The sequence below is a fragment of the Zymoseptoria tritici genome, chromosome 2 (genome assembly GCF_000219625.1).
Source record: "Zymoseptoria tritici IPO323 chromosome 2, whole genome shotgun sequence".
Classification (NCBI taxonomy): Eukaryota; Fungi; Ascomycota; class Dothideomycetes; order Mycosphaerellales; family Mycosphaerellaceae; genus Zymoseptoria; species Zymoseptoria tritici.
This window is the reverse complement of record NC_018217.1, coordinates 1260270-1275478: the sequence shown is the minus strand read 5'-3', so window position 1 is coordinate 1275478 and position 15209 is coordinate 1260270. Positions and strand designations below refer to the sequence as shown.

General features: G+C 52.0%; 8 protein-coding genes across 8 annotated transcripts; 3 read left to right on the top strand and 5 right to left on the bottom strand.

Annotated features, from left to right (window-relative positions):
* Positions 1 to 437: 437 nt before the first annotated feature.
* Positions 438 to 1097, bottom strand: MYCGRDRAFT_37446 (uncharacterized protein; the record flags this gene model as incomplete). The annotated part of the gene is made up of 1 exon (XM_003854824.1): positions 438 to 1097. The coding sequence occupies one exon, from the start codon at positions 1095 to 1097 to the stop codon at positions 438 to 440; it is 660 nt and encodes a 219-aa protein (XP_003854872.1).
* A 205-nt stretch (positions 1098 to 1302) lies between these two features.
* On the top strand, positions 1303 to 2052 carry MYCGRDRAFT_103162 (40S ribosomal protein S20; the record flags this gene model as incomplete). Its single annotated transcript, XM_003855593.1, has 3 exons — positions 1303 to 1375; positions 1500 to 1709; positions 1796 to 2052. 3 exons carry the CDS (start codon positions 1318 to 1320, stop codon positions 1819 to 1821), a joined length of 294 nt encoding a protein of 97 aa, XP_003855641.1.
* A 155-nt stretch (positions 2053 to 2207) lies between these two features.
* On the bottom strand, positions 2208 to 4082 carry MYCGRDRAFT_68116 (uncharacterized protein; the record flags this gene model as incomplete). The annotated part of the gene is made up of 1 exon (XM_003854823.1): positions 2208 to 4082. The coding sequence occupies one exon, from the start codon at positions 4047 to 4049 to the stop codon at positions 2208 to 2210; it is 1842 nt and encodes a 613-aa protein (XP_003854871.1).
* Positions 4083 to 4323: 241 nt separating this feature from the next.
* On the top strand, positions 4324 to 5342 carry MYCGRDRAFT_107972 (uncharacterized protein; the record flags this gene model as incomplete). The annotated part of the gene is made up of 1 exon (XM_003855594.1): positions 4324 to 5342. The coding sequence occupies one exon, from the start codon at positions 4422 to 4424 to the stop codon at positions 5340 to 5342; it is 921 nt and encodes a 306-aa protein (XP_003855642.1).
* Positions 5343 to 5958: 616 nt separating this feature from the next.
* MYCGRDRAFT_68113 (uncharacterized protein) lies at positions 5959 to 6791 on the bottom strand (the record flags this gene model as incomplete). Its single annotated transcript, XM_003854822.1, has 3 exons — positions 5959 to 6106; positions 6238 to 6617; positions 6734 to 6791. Coding segments are annotated over 3 exons (586 nt in total), but the record flags the coding sequence as incomplete, so codon positions are not given.
* A 494-nt stretch (positions 6792 to 7285) lies between these two features.
* Positions 7286 to 8011, bottom strand: MYCGRDRAFT_30411 (uncharacterized protein; the record flags this gene model as incomplete). The annotated part of the gene is made up of 1 exon (XM_003854821.1): positions 7286 to 8011. A coding segment is annotated over one exon (726 nt), but the record flags the coding sequence as incomplete, so codon positions are not given.
* A 639-nt stretch (positions 8012 to 8650) lies between these two features.
* MYCGRDRAFT_90616 (uncharacterized protein) lies at positions 8651 to 10945 on the top strand (the record flags this gene model as incomplete). Its single annotated transcript, XM_003855595.1, has 1 exon — positions 8651 to 10945. One exon carries the CDS (start codon positions 8651 to 8653, stop codon positions 10943 to 10945), a length of 2295 nt encoding a protein of 764 aa, XP_003855643.1.
* A 636-nt stretch (positions 10946 to 11581) lies between these two features.
* On the bottom strand, positions 11582 to 12363 carry MYCGRDRAFT_103159 (uncharacterized protein; the record flags this gene model as incomplete). The annotated part of the gene is made up of 2 exons (XM_003854820.1): positions 11582 to 11854; positions 11948 to 12363. The coding sequence occupies 2 exons, from the start codon at positions 12276 to 12278 to the stop codon at positions 11634 to 11636; spliced, it is 552 nt and encodes a 183-aa protein (XP_003854868.1).
* Positions 12364 to 15209: the final 2846 nt, after the last annotated feature.

Below are 15209 nucleotides of genomic sequence, written 5' to 3'. Positions count from 1 at the left end.
GCCGGAGACTCCAGAGGCTTGGTCGATAGCTTTCGCGGGGAGAGCCTTCTCCATATAGATAGGTTGTGTGCTTAGGAATCAGTGCTTGTTCTGGCCAAGTGTAAGGAATACTGCGATGACAAGACAATGAGGACACAACAGTGTGTGCTGTTCACAGTGCGGTCACCGACAAGCGAAGCACGAGGTGTGGATGATTGCGGCACACCCAGCCCGGCCTGTTGCTTCCACCTATTCCTCCTCGTGGATCTCGGAAACCGTGACTTGACGGGCCGATACTTGCGGAGTCGGCAAGCAACGTCCCACGGTCGAGAAGTTTTAGTTTGTAACTGCTTCAACGGAGCGGTGTGGATTTCGGCGAATGCCATTCCCTCGGCAAGGTCAACGTCGGGAGGTAGGCTCGATCTGAGGTGGTCCATCTCGACTGCATCGCGAATGCATCACCTCATGACAGGTGGTCTGCCTTCCTTGTTCCACTTCACTCTGCTGCAAAGCCACTCAACAGCCTCTTTGACGCCCGTCCCTGTCAATGCACTCAGAGGCAGCACTCTGCTATCCCGCACGTTCTGACCTTTCTCGCCCTCGAACACTTTTCGTACCAATCCCTCCTTGATCCTCACCACCTCGACACAATCTTCCCGATCCTGCTTGTTGGCCAGCACCAGCACTGGCACTCCTTCTGTTTCTTCATTTTGTAGCACGTCTTCCAGTACCAGTCTGCACTCTTCCAGGCGTCCTTCCTCGTCTTCCTTACTAGGTCCCTTGCCGAGTCGCTCGATGTCTGCGTCGCCCACGTCTGTGCTGTCAATCACGAAAACAATGGCGTGACAGCTGCGGTAGTAGGACTGCCAGAGTCCACGCAGGGTATGCTGACCGCCAACGTCCCAAATGCGCAAGTAGAGCTCTGGTAAATCGATGAGACTGACATTCTGTCCCACCGTGGGAACAGTCTTCAAGTTTGGCTGGTGTGCATCGTTGTAGAGACTCTTGATCTGCTCGAGAAGTGTCGTCTTTCCGGCGTTGTCGAGACCAAGAACGAGGATGGAGTACTCTTCCTTACTTGTAGCATGCAGCCAGAGAGCTTGCGCGAGATGGTACATTTGTATTATCGGTGATCGCCGAATCTCATTGCCTATGGAGTAAAGAAGGGCGGTTGTTGATCAATAGTCTCACGGCACGCCGCGCGCTCGTCGATCTTCTCAGGCATTCAGGCAGGAACCATTCCCGTGCTTGCCGCGCCAAGGAAAGCCGGGACACACCATTTTGCTCCTCGCTGACCCGCAGCTTCAGCGCTCACCTCACCATCCACAATCCGCAAAAATGGCACCAGCAGCAACCGGAGGCAAGAAGCAAAAGAAGAAGTGGTCAAAGGGAAAGGGTATGCCAATTCCATTTCTACCCCCCAGCATCCGTCCGATCGAATTCACCGCACACCACCGCGCACATCGAGCACCATATGACGGCGACAACCGAGCATATACTAACATATCTTCTTCCGACAGTCAAGGACAAGGCCCAGCACAACGTCCTCCTCGACAAGGCCACGAACGATAAGCTCCAGAAGGATGTCCAGTCCTACCGCCTCGTCACAGTCGCCGTTCTCGTCGACAGACTGAAGATCAACGGATCATTAGCGCGCAAGTGCCTCGCCGATTTGGAGGAGAAGGGTGTGATCAAGCAGGTGGTCAACCACCACGCATGCAAGATTTACAGTGAGTGGAGCCATACCAGAGTCGGATCGAAGTCCGGTGATATTCTTGATGCAGCCGTGTGCTGACCATGGACTTCCTCTTCGCAGCTCGTGCTGTTGGTGGTGCCGATTAAACGAACAACCTCGCGCGCGGTGGAGCAGGGACATTCTGCAGGAATCGATTGATATGAATATCTGATGGCGTACAACTGGTTCTCATAGGGTCGAAGGAGCACACGGGAAAGCGGAACGACCACTGTTTCTTGCCACTCAAGGCGGAAGTGTGCAATACGATACTTCTCCGGACTGCAGTCAACGAATGCGAAGCCCTCACGAACCCAACAATCTTCACATTTCCAGCAGCGTCTGTCTCATGGTCATGTTCGTCGCGGGCTTGAGCCATCGCCCTCGTGCAAATCATGCAAGCTATTTCCAGCGAGAGAAGGAGCATAAGTGTGGACCCATCGCTCTCATATCGGATCTTTCATCAAATTGCCGTCACATTCAACTCGTAGGAGCACTACATTTTATCAAAGACCTCCGTGCCTGTGAGCCTAGTCTTTGGGTGACCGTGATATCTGCTCTGGTCCCTGTCGGTCTCCTCGCCATCATCGTAATCATAATCCGATCCGTTGAAAAGTGTACTCCTCTCCGCCTCGGAACCGTGCATCATGTCGAAGCTGCTAGCACTCGAGCTGGCACTGGGACTGGCCGGCTTCTGTTCAGTAGAAGCCTCACACCGAGCGGCGGTACCACCACCAGCAATCTCACCAACCCAAATCTGTCCGCCATTGGGGGCAGGACTGCGCGAGATCTCCTTTTCTTCAAGTGAGAAGCGAGAATCTCTTAGTCCCAGGGACCGACGATGCCACTCGCCCAGGAACATGCCGTCTGGATCGGCCTCGTTTCGGACCTTGAGCCACTGCGTCAGGTTGTCACCCAAAAACTCGCCAATGTCGGTCGCTACGAAGTTCTTCGCGTAGTGTGGCTTGCCGCCAAGATCGCGCATCAACCACTCGAACGCTTCGTAGTAGCGAGCACGACATGGCGGGTCTCGAAGATGTGCTCTGTAGAGAGTGGCATTGAGATACAAAGTTGGACCGTCCTCGTTGGTGTTGTCCAGGAGCGGTCTTGGTCCCTGACGTGTGCTTGTGTCGGAAACTCGCACTTCGATCGGACAGTGCACCCACAGTCCTTTGCTGCTGAAAGGGATACCACCACCACCCGACTCGCCATTAAGCCAGGCCGAGAGACGTGTAATTGCTTCAGGTCCTTTGAAAAGCGGGAGGGCCCACTCATTGACGAATTGAGAGTACAGGCAGTTCATCAGCAAGCCTGTTCTGAGCTCTTCCACGGCGGTGGTCTTGATGCCCGGAGAGAAGCCGTATTGCATCCCGAAAACGAACCATTCAATGCTTGGGAGGATCCACGGAATGTAGTTTGAGAGCCAGAGAAGGTTGTGGTAGGTGTGGAAACCAACAGAGCCACCATACCAGGATTCTATTGGAGCTCGAAGCGGCTTTGATGTCTTCTCGGCGGACCATTTGATTGCACGCTTCGTATAAGGCATCCACCACACTCGGGTGAACTCCTTCTGTGTCCACAAAGTGTTGTCCCAGGTTTCCAGGATCTCCTTCAGAGGGAGGAGGGTTTGCTCCCACTCAATGTGGCATGCATCGGTCATTTCGAACTCCACTTCCACGATGATTCCCAGGGCGCCGAGAGATATAAGCGCAGCGCGGAAGAGCTCCTGGTTCTGGTCTTTGGAGCATCTGACTGCAGCTCCGTTTGCAAGCACAATCCGTAGACTACGCACAGAGTCGCTCAGCAGGCCATGTCTCAACGAGCTGCCATGTGTCGCCGTTGCGATTGCCCCCACGATGCTCTGCTCATCGATGCTGCCCAAGTTCGGCATTGTCAAGCCATGGCGATTCGCTTCTGCGTTCAGCTGAGCGAGCCTGATGCCACCCTCCACCAGCAGTGTCTTCTTCGCCTTGTCCACCTTCAGCACTTTGCTGTAATGATCCAGATTGACCATCCATGACGAGGAGCAGGTCAAGTCGCTCGGCGAGTGTCCACATCCTACTACTACAATCCGCTTGCGACACCTGCGTGCAAGCAGTACGATCTTCTGAACTTCTTCGAGCGATCGCGGTTGGATGTAGAGCTCCGGTCGGGACTGGAAAGTCTTCGCCCAGGTGTAGTGAACATGCTTGTCGGTCGCACGGAATGGCACGTCCGGCTCCGTGGTCTCGATCTCGTGTTTGAGCTTCTCCATTTTGGCAAGGGTGTGCTGGTCGTTCGATGAGTGTCGTGACTCGTGTGATCGTGCGTGAGACGTCAGGAATATCCGCTCTTTCATCCGCAGCTATTAGATGACGAGAATGACATGGCGGCCGAGAGAAATGTGTCTACGTGCTAGCACATATGAGAAATGCTCCGGCGCCCGCCTGACTGAACTGTTTGCCAAACCAAGCTTACGGTCGAGACCGAAAGTGTCAGCCGATCCCGGTGCTGGTCATCGATTGGCATCGGAGAAATGATCCCCCGGGCAGATATGCCTTCCAGTTTCCTCAAAAGCGTATGACATGGTAAATCTACCTGCCTACCTACCTATCAAAGGGATATCGCCCTGTTGACTGAATATTGCAAGCCTATGCAACCGGAGTGTTCAACCTGTGCGATGCATGAGACCCAATTCTCGACTTGAGCTTTCATTCCAAGATCAGCGAGCATGGCGTCTTTAATGCGCATCGTGAACCGGCTACTACCATTCGCTACACCGGGAACTCCGCTCTTGCAAGACTTGGTCCATTTGGGAGTAATATGCGCGTTGTTGTACTTTGCGCCACAGATCCAAGAACGCTTGCAAAAGCAGCTACCTGAACAGCGCCACGAAGGAGAGCAGCCGCAAGTGATTCAAGATGATCCAATACCGGATGCGGGAGTGCAACCAGAAGCAGACGATGTCGACGATCAGCACGATGCAGATAATATCATTGACAACGAGGAAGCTCCACGAGTTCCCAACGAAGGAGAGGCCGGTCCAGCGCATGCCCCGATGATGCCACCTCAGCGCAATGTTGGAGCTAAGAAAGCAAAGTCTCTGGCACGACGTGACCAAAAGCGCGCATACAACGAATTCATGCGGACTCAGGGCGAAGCTCAGAGAGCGAAGGACGCCGAGGGAGCAGCTGAACGTGAAGCCGAGCAGGAGGCGGAGCGTGAAAGGCGCAAAGCAGCTGCAGCGACGGTGGAGGCAAAGAAAGCCAAGGAAAGGGAGCAAAGACGTGAGCAGGAGCGCAAGGCTCGCGAGGGTGAGATTAGCCGGAGAGATACGGTTCTTTCGATCGCACGGAGGGAACTGGAAGAGATGAGAATGGTCAATCTGTTCGATGTCGCCAGTAGAGTTGGTGGCGATGCGGATGAAATTTGGGTCGAAAGAATCCTGAACGCGGGAGGTATTCTCGGCTGGAGTAATGACGGGTCCGCACTTACGACAGTCACGAGCACGGGCTGGGTGATCCGAGTCAGCAGAGACGACATGATGCAAGTCTACGATCGAGCTTCGAACCAGGGCGATGCGACTGGTAGAATCAAGCCACACCAGATTGGCAGCCTTCTTGAGGCAGTTTTGAGAGAGCAAGCAGTTTGAGAGAGCAAGCGGTCTGAACAATTCTTCAAGACCGCATTGCTCAAGCAAGATATTCAAGCCGCTTAGAGGGTTTTAGCAACTTACGTGCCAATGGCGATGGGAACGATAGCGGAGCATGACCCATGCGAATACACATGCGTTGGACGCGCTTCTGACCACATATCGATGTGCAGCACAGGCGGTAGTCTAGAGCCGGTATTTGCTCTTCCATCGAAATCGAGGCCGCAGAATCAGGGTACTTAGCTGCCAGAAGTTGGAATACTCCTGGCTCCCGCCCAGTCTGCTGACTCTGGCACAGAAATATCACTCAACGGAAACATGCTTTCCGGACTGATATATTTGGTCTAATAGGTGACCTAATTTCGATACCGATCAGACAGATGTCGCTTTTGGACTGGGGGCGAGCGCGAGAGGTCGCTGGAAGAGCGACCTGAAAGATCCTCAAGCTCAGGCTCCCTGAGATGCAGAAGTATCATTAGCAGCAATCTGAGTGATGGCGGACTGAAAGCTATAGCTGTGCTCATCGGAAAGCGTCTGTATGCTCTGACTTGCTATGGGATATCCGCCCTCTCTCATCCTAGCTGATATTCTCCCTGTATTTGACTGCCCTTCCACTTCAATCCGTAGCAATCGTCAAATCATCATCAACATTGCGGCGGTAGAATCTGCTCCAAGCCCCAGGCTCGTCAGGTTTCTCCCCTCTCGCCGCCTTGACCAATCCGTCCAACCAATCCTGGTGACCATTCAACATGGGGTTCGGTTTCCTGCCTAAAACAGAAGGACGAAAGGGTCAGCAGTGGTTCGGACTCAGTTGGTATATGGGCAGTCTGAGACCCGGCAGCATAGCCCGAGAGACAATCTCGGACAGCTGCAGGCCTTCTGCCCTTTGGTTTACTTGCCTGCGAAATCTTTGAACACATCCCCGATTTGCGACTCCTGCGTAAGGATACGGACACGTCCTCCAGGTAGATCCTCAACGATCCACGCATGATAGACGTATATGGTCTTGCCGCCCTCTCCATCAGTCACTGCTTCCCATGCGATTCGGCCTGGCTGAGACGCAGATGGCGCGACTGACTCGCGAATGGTGCAGGGCAGAGGCGGGAAGCCAAAGGTGGAGAACTGGAAATCGTTGCCTTCCTCGAGTTTCGGTCCGGACTTGGGTGGAGTGATCTCAGTGCAATTCCAGTAGTAGGTTTCCCATTTCGTGATGTCCGCGAGAAGTGCCCAGATTTGTGCGGCGGTTACGTCCTTTGCGATGACTTCGTTTGATACCTGCAAAGCAAAGCGTATAAGGTCAGCGGATGTCGTAGACAGTGTGGAATTCACGAAGACCCCGGCGTCCGAGACAGTCTCGGGCACTGGAGGCCTTCTGCACTTCAATTTCTTACGTAGTTGTCCGTGGTGCCAGGAGTGTAGCGATCTGGCCAGTGAATTGCAGTGGACATCTTGATTGATCTAGTGATCTATGCTGTGTGTCTCGTTTGTTGAAAGGTCCTCACCGAGGAATAATGTAAATCGGTAGAGATGCTGTCAGAAGTAAGGTTTGTACATGACGAAGGTGGGTGGTGCTATGGACAATCATGGAGCTTCCTTGGTACTGCACTTCCAAATCTGGGGCTTGGGACAAGAATAGCGAAGCTCACCAAGCTCCATCTGAATCCCCACTTGCTGGAGATTAGCCATGGACATGTCCTGAAACAGCCTTGCGGCTCAGCCTTGACGGTCCAGCTTGAAGGCTTGAGCTAGAGCCGGTCAGCGACTACACGTCAATGCTCTGCACTGGGACAAGGGCAACAGATTCCGAGAACCGGCATTTCTCGTGCCGTTGCACTCATGCGCTTCACGATTGAGAGCCGCTCTGCTTAATATGCGAATTGCGAGCTCCGCCCTTAAGCGCTGTGTCCATCTCAGACTCACTTAATGCTCGAGCCAGCGATATGCTCTTGCACGGCCTTCCAATATCGCTCCGGCTCATCTTTCGCAATGGCGCAGTGAGGCGCATTGATGAACAGTTCTTCTCTCACACGATAGCCCTTCTTCCTGGCACCCTCGGCGTGCTCAGCCACGGCCCAATGCTCCACGAGATCGTCCGCTTTAGAGTACAGATACAACCGTGGAGCGCCTAGATCGAATCTCTCGGGGTCGTTCAACCGTCGTCGTAGTCGGGTAACTCTGTCTTCGCGCCGACGGAGGGCGTACGCGAATATGGAATAAGCCACCAACCAGATCCTGAATATCCACTGGCCAAGGAAGCGCAGAATTGGATTGCGAGGCAGAGAGAAAGAAACTGCCCTGACCGCACCTGCGATAGTTGGGATGCCAGGCAAGCAGTCGAGAATGACTTTATTGAATACGACCTTCTTCCCAGGACTGCGTTCGTTCAGGAAACCTGCGATGTAATTCGCTAACGTTCCACCGCCGTTCGAAAAAGCGTGGAGGACCACAGGTCCGCCTTGGTTGCCATCGGATCTGTGGTTGATGATCATATCGTACGCTGGTTTGAGAAGGACTTCCTGCTTGGCTTTACTGGTGAAGAATCCGGCGAGAGAACACTGGACGAGGAGTACCGTCGTGTCGGGATAGAGTCGTCGATAGCCCGCAGTATACTTGGCAATGTGCTTCTCTGCAGCATTCATCCACGAGCAGATAACGATCAAAGATGGCTGCTCGTGCGAGATCGAGCGTTGCTTCGAGCTCGCTTCGGGTCGATGAAGAGATATGGAGTCTGTGATTCGATCGAAGCCATCAATGGCAGATGCGCAAGTGCTGGACATCTTGGCGATAGAATGTACGAATGTGGGACCGATGGACGCGACTTCCGTAGGCTTGATAGAGAACGAGATCGGTCTGCTGCGTTGCAATGGCTTGCAATGGCTTGGTCTTGGTGAGGTGCCTGGTCTAGAGCGAGCAGGACTTGTAATGGAATGTCCGGGAAGATTTGTCTGACAGGAAAAGAGTCGTCGAGACAGGATTCGTCTGTACATGAGCGTGTTGTCGTGTGTTGATGTTACCTCTGGGAGTCCAATTCTCCTGGAAACCTCGGTCGTCTCGGCCTCGGATGCTGGCCTATGACTTGCTCATCACGCAACGTCGCAGTACAACGGCTCGACACCTGATCTCCAAAGACCGTAGTCAACGATGGAAGCAGATCTGCACCGCAGATCGATTACGGAGTCCCCTGCTAACTCGACGGCGAACGGCAGCGGGCCGAACCTAGATAGGCTGATAAGAGCGCTCGCCTTCACGAATTCTCAGACATTTTGACCAGACGGACAAGACATCAAATCTCATTCACGCAGCCCACGATGAAGCGAAAGATCGGAGCGTTGGAGAAGGTGGATGCCGATCTGCCCAATCTTCAACACAAGATCAAGAATGATCCATCCTCCTACCGCGACGACTTCATCAGCCAATTTTCGCAATATGCCTCGATGCTCGAGCTCTTCCTCCAGTCGCCCACCACTACCGACGATACCGGTGTAGTCCGTCTACGCGACCTCATCGACTTCATCGCTCATGTATCCGACTGCTATCCAAAGCTCACGGCCGACTTCCCGCAAGACTTGATCAAGCTGATCGAGCAACATCATGCCTCGTTGAACGTTGAGCTACGGGACAAAATCGTGGGCAGTCTAGTCTTGTTGAAGAAGAAGGATGTCATCGACTCGAACACATTGCTCAACACACTCTGGCCGCTTCTCATATCAACACCGTCGAAAGCGCTTCGCCAACTGCTTTTCCAAAAGATTGTGTCTGAGCTGCGGGCATCCAACAGCAAGACGAAGAACCACAAGCTGAACCGCAATATTCAGACGATATGTTACAATCTCATCGCGACGGATCCGGCGTCACCGAAAGGGTTGTGGGCAGTGAAATTGACAAGAGAGCTTTGGAAGAGGCAGGTTTGGACAGACGCGAAAGCAGTGAGCGTCATGGAGATTGCTGCACTCAGCCAGGATGCCAAGGTCGTGACGGCTGGTGTGCGATTTTTCCTAGGAGCCGATCAGGAACGTGAAGATGCGGCGGACGAGGACAGTGACGAAGAGAAGATCGATATGGGCAAGCTGAAGCATCAAGCTGGAATCAACAAAAAGACGGCGAAGCGTGACAACGAAGTGCGAGCGGCTGCCGCAAAGCTCAAGCGCAGAGAACGCAAAAAGGGTTCTCAGACATCGTTGAACTTCAGTGCGCTGCATCTGCTCAATGATCCCCAAGGGTTCGCAGAGAAGATGTTCCAGCAGCATTTACAGCCTTCACAACCGAAGGTGCGACTGGTGCTGGAGCAGAAGCTCTACGTGTTGCAGCTCGTCAGCCGACTTGTTGGTTTGCACAAGCTGACTCTCATCCCGCTATACTCCTACTTCATCAAATTCCTCACACCGAAGCAGCCGTCAGTCACGAGCTTTCTGGCATCATTAGCTCAGGCGACGCACAATCTTGTGCCTCCGGATGTCCTGGAGCCGCTGGTGCAGAAGATTGCGAATGAGTTTGTGTCGGAAGCTGCGGCCGCTGAAGTGGCGTCCGCTGGATTGAATGGTATTCGCGAAGTTTGCGTGCGTCAGCCGCTGGCCATGTCGGAAACACTGCTGCAAGATTTGGTGCAATATCGAAAGAGCAAGGACAAGGGCGTACAAATGGCTGCACGAGGACTGCTATCGCTCTATCGTGAGGTTGGCGCACAAATGTTGAGGAAGCGGGATCGAGGTCGCGATGCAGCGATGGGACTACGAATCGGCGAGAGGCAGGGTGCAAAGTTCGGAGAGGTAGTCGGCGATGGTGGCATCGAGGGTATCGAGCTGTTGGAGAAGTGGAGAGAGGAGCAGGGCATCGGAAGTGATGATGATGAAGAGGCCTGGAGGAAGTGGGAGGCCGAGAGTGACGACAGTGAAAGCAGTGGAGGGTGGGTCGCTGTAGAGAGTGATGGTGAGGAGATTGAGATTTCAGACTCAGAGGATGAAAAGCCCAATGCGAAGAAGGCGAAAGCTGAAGCCGCGGCTCGTAAGGAATCGGACAAGGAGAACAAGGATGAGGAAGATGCCGAAATGGATGAATCCAAGTCCGACGGTCGCAACACGGCATCACTGGAACCCGAAGCTGCCCTCAAACGCGAAGAAGCTCGTGTATCGAAGCTGGCCACAACGCGCATATTGACGCCCGCCGATCTGGCCAAGCTGAATGAGCTGCGTGCGACGGCCGCCATCACGAACAACATGCCTTCAGCGAAACGTCGCAAGTTCGAACTGCAAAAGATCGCCGCCGCGAATGCTCGTCATGCTGAGGATGGAGTAACCAAGGATCAAATTGAAGGTCTCGCCAAGATGAGCCACAAGATGACCAAGGAGGAGAAGATCCGCAAAGCCAAAGGCGACGATGAGGAGAAGAACGATCACAGATCGTCGGCGGCCAGACGGCAGGAGAAGAAGGCGAGCGAAGGAAAGAGTACTACGAACAAGGAGAAGGCTCGGAAGAAGAACTTCCTCATGACGCTGGGAAAGGCGAAGAGGAAGGGCAAGCGAAGTCTGGTGGAGCATAAGAGGATTCTGAAGGCACATGTTGATCGTTCGAAGAGGGGTGGTAAGAGAGGTAACGCGGGTAATTGAGCTGATCCGTGGCCTTAGAGGTCAGCTCTCGAATCTATCTTCATGATCACGGACATGTCTTCTGTGCTGTCTCCTTTGTGCAGTCTATTCTCTACATGCTATTTATCCCCTGGCTCGTCTACATCTGTGCTGTTGAATTCAATCTGTTAGTATCTCGTACATGGTCTGTGATCCTCCAGTACTTCCTCTCAACTCGTCCTGGGCATTACACTAGTGGAATGTCCAGTCATCGAAGCGCTTTGCATGACACTCTTGCTCGACTCAGCAGCGAGCTCGTCTGACACATTGGCAATGAATGCCCCGAGGAGACCGCTGAACCAGTCGTTGAGTATGTTCGTGGGCTCTCCTGAATAGTCTCGTCCAGCGTCGCCAAGGATCGCATCGCCTCTGGCCGGCTTGCCCAAGAACGCGCCCATGATCTCCTTCACGAGTCCAAGCGGTCCTATGATGCACAGGCTGACCGCATTACCTGTCAGAATGAACGACAATTGGTATATCGAAGTCACAACACCGCTCAAGCCCAACGGAGCCGCGAGATATTCTTGGACGAGATCTTCGAGCTCGTTCAGATAGTGAAGGATGTGCCAGTTGTTATTCCAGTACGCCTTGTCCATGTGCTCGGAGAATCGTGTAATCATCTGCTGTAAGGGGTCGTATGGCTCGAATTGCTCGTACAAATGATCTCCAGTCATGATGGATAGCATTTGTGTTCGTTGCTGGGAAATGTTGTCCAGGGCAGACCGGTATATTGACCTTCGAGTGGAAACTCGATGATGCGAACAGTGACAGGCCGCAGATAGCGCATATCGCCTGCATACGAGAAGCCCTTTTCCTCCGTCTCCAACGCATCGAGAGGGTAGTCTTCCACGAGGAAATGGACCAGAGCTGGTTTCCTTGTATTCCAAACACCTGAGTGCCACCCGAATTAGCATAGACTTGGTTGTGATTCCACTAGGCTGTCCGCTCATGAAAATTGGATGCTTACTGAGCTGTTGTACTTACCACAGAGAAACTTTGCACTACGCCCGCATTGTGCAAAGTACAACCCGGTCTGATTGAGCTTAAGATCACCCTGTGCAAACTGTACTGCGTCGCGAAAGTCCTCGTCCCATTCGAAGTAACGAGAGCCATAGTCTGTCAGATACAGCCATTGCTCTCGCGGCTTCTCTGGCTTCCCGCATCTCGCTGTAGGAGATGTATCCCTCACGAGATTTTCAATGTCGGCATATTTGTCGATGGGAAGATCCTCCGTGGGCGTTCCAGTATCGTCATAGTACTGCTCCGGAAGTATAAAGTCCAGCTTCTCTAGGAAGTCGTTGCTATTGATGCGCATGGTGCGGAAGTCGTTGTGGGTGTCCTGGAATTGGCGAAACGTCGGGGCATTGCCGCCTACGCCCTATCTTATGTAGATCAGAACCGCCATACAGAGCGTTTTTCTCTCGTCGTCGTTACGTGCAACAGCAGCACGTAAGTAGGGAGGGTTTAAGTTATAGCTAGCCCCGATAGACTCTAACCTAGCCCCGAAAGTAGTATAGATAGGATGCACGGACTAACGAGAGAACACTCTATATAGGGTCTAAGCTAGTTTTGCATACTTTAACTATCTAAGCGCCCTAAACACGTCTAAAATCGACACTATATACGCGATATCTTATTCCGACAACTAGGTAACATCCTACCCTATAGTAAGTCCTTATAAAATACGCTAATATACGTATATACTAAGTTTAATAGCGCTAGCCCTCTTGCTCGTCGCGCCCCGACCTAGTCCTTATTTACTATCTAAGCGCGTTTTGCCCCGAAAGCTACTACCCTTCCCCCGACGACGACGACTACGTAACACTAGCATATTATAGCGACCCCTAACACCCGCGTAGCCTTTGCTACTATCTATCCTAACGTCCGCCGACTGCCTCTACGTTCCTCCGCTGTAGCTAACGGCTCTCGTCGCTGCCCTAACCTAGGAACCGCTAACCCCGAAGGGACCCCCCGCCCTAGGCTACGCAACCCTTATTCCTCGTAGCTAGGTCGTACTAGCGAGCAGATTCGAATCTTTAGGCGTTTCGAGTCGACTACTAAGAAGTAGCGTAGGTAGGCGAAGTAGCGTCTATAGGGCAACTTCTACAACCCTTCCCTATAACTACTACTACTAGTAGCAGAAGAGCAGGATAACCCCCTTAGGGCAGAAGAGCAGGATAACCCCCTCGGGGCAGAAGAGGTAGCAGACGTTAGGGCACATATTGCCGCAGTGCCGGGGATAACATTAGTCGAGCTCCGTACCCTCGTTGCCTATATAAGGAAGCCTAGATACTACGCTTTTTACTGTTAAGTAATTAAAGCAGGTCTTACTTAGATACTAGCTGCTTTAAATCCGACTACGCCGCCCTAAAAGCCTTATCGCGAGCAGGTTAATGTGCTCTATTCTTTAATCTTCGCGTCTTAGGATATACTGTTCGTAGCCCGCACTAGTATTAGCAAAAGCCTCGTGTTCTAAGCATTTACTATACTTACCGGCTGCATTACCTTCTAGGTAGAGCCTCTTAGTAAGCTCGGTAAAGAGCAGCACCTAGATGTTACTCGCATTACCCCCGACCTACTAAAGTCCTACTTAATTACGGCTATTACGAAGTGTAACAACCCTAACCTATTCTCTAATATAGAGGCTAGCAAGTATAACTATATCGTGCTTAGGCCTAAATAGGCGGTTTCTAATAACTTTAAGGCTATGCTTCGGAATAACTATATCTATAGCTAGATCGGCTTAGTATCTATCGACGAGGTGTATCTATTATACTCGTAGGGCGAGTCCTTCCGGCTATAGTTCCTTTAGCTAGGCTAGCTAAGACAGCTTGTTTCCCCCGATACTTAGTAGTTCGGTTGCACTAGGACCTTAACAAAGAAGGCTTAGAACTATGTAATTACTAATAGGGGTTTCCGCCCTTTCGGGGCTAGCGTACGGCAGACTTAGCTATATAGGAGTTCGATTAACTACACCGACTATACTTATATCTTTAAGCTAATTATCCGTAGCAAGGCTTCTAAGTTCGCCTAGTTGTACTTTACTATTACTAGGTATAAGACTAACAGCATAGCGACGCCGTAGGGTATCCTATGCACAATTATCTTTACAGACAGTCGCATTAAAGTCGTAGTATTAATAAACTACATCCGGGCGTAGCTAGTTGCTATAACCGCTACCTCCCCTAAAGGAGACCGATACGTCTAGGACTCTGCCGGTAGCCCTCGTTATGTTGTTAATGTAGTGCAGATGTATTCGTCTAGTATATCCGCTTATAACTAGACCCTTCGGTACAAGGCATTCTACACGGATAATTCTACTATTCGAATCTTCGTAGCTACTACCGCGCTATATATAAGCATTAACATCCCGCGTATATACTGCATTATCTAGTAGAAGATGCTGCTAGAGCACTATATTATAAACCTTTACTAGCGATTCGGTCAGGGTAGGCGAGATCTACAGGTAGGGCATCGTACGCAGTGCTATGGTTTTTTCCCTACGTAGGTATTCGATTTAGAAGGGCAGTAGAGACTAGGAGATCCGGCGCTAGGAAGCACCCCGAAAAGCAAGCGTAGGACGTATTAGCAGCGGCGTAGGCTAGTCGCTTACTACTACGACGAGTGTACTACGCCGCTAGTAGAGAGTAATAGCAGCGACGACGACGGTAATAATTCTAACCCCGAAACCGACGCTAGCGACTCTAACTACGGGGGCAGCTAGCCTACTTTACTAGCACCGTCGCGGCAAAGATTGCTTATTCCTAAGCCTCCGCGCTTCTTTAACAAGAGCTAAACTAAATCGAGGGCGTATATAGACCCCGACCTGCACGCTATTATTAACGCTCTGTATAGGCGAGCAGCATAGGATAACCTCTTATTAGAGAACGAGTGCGTTAAGCGTCCGCCCTTAGTACCGGCGGAAGTCTATTACAATCGGACTTGCAACCCTTATCTAGTAGCTAATAACCCTGTATACTAGCTAGTTATAGACGACATTAGGAAGCCTAAGGGGAGAGGAGCGATTGCATTAAGATTGCTTATAATATAGAGTGTGAGGATCCCCTCACGTGAGCGCAGTCTGGCCTCATCTCCCCTAAGCTAGGCTAACCTAGTTTCGAAGAACACAACAACGAGCTATCCTAGTTACGAAGAGCGCAACAGCGTACGGATTAAGGCAGTCCGATCTAGCTTGCCTCTTAATGCCTAACGATAAGGATCGAAGGGCTACGAAGGGACAGACGAT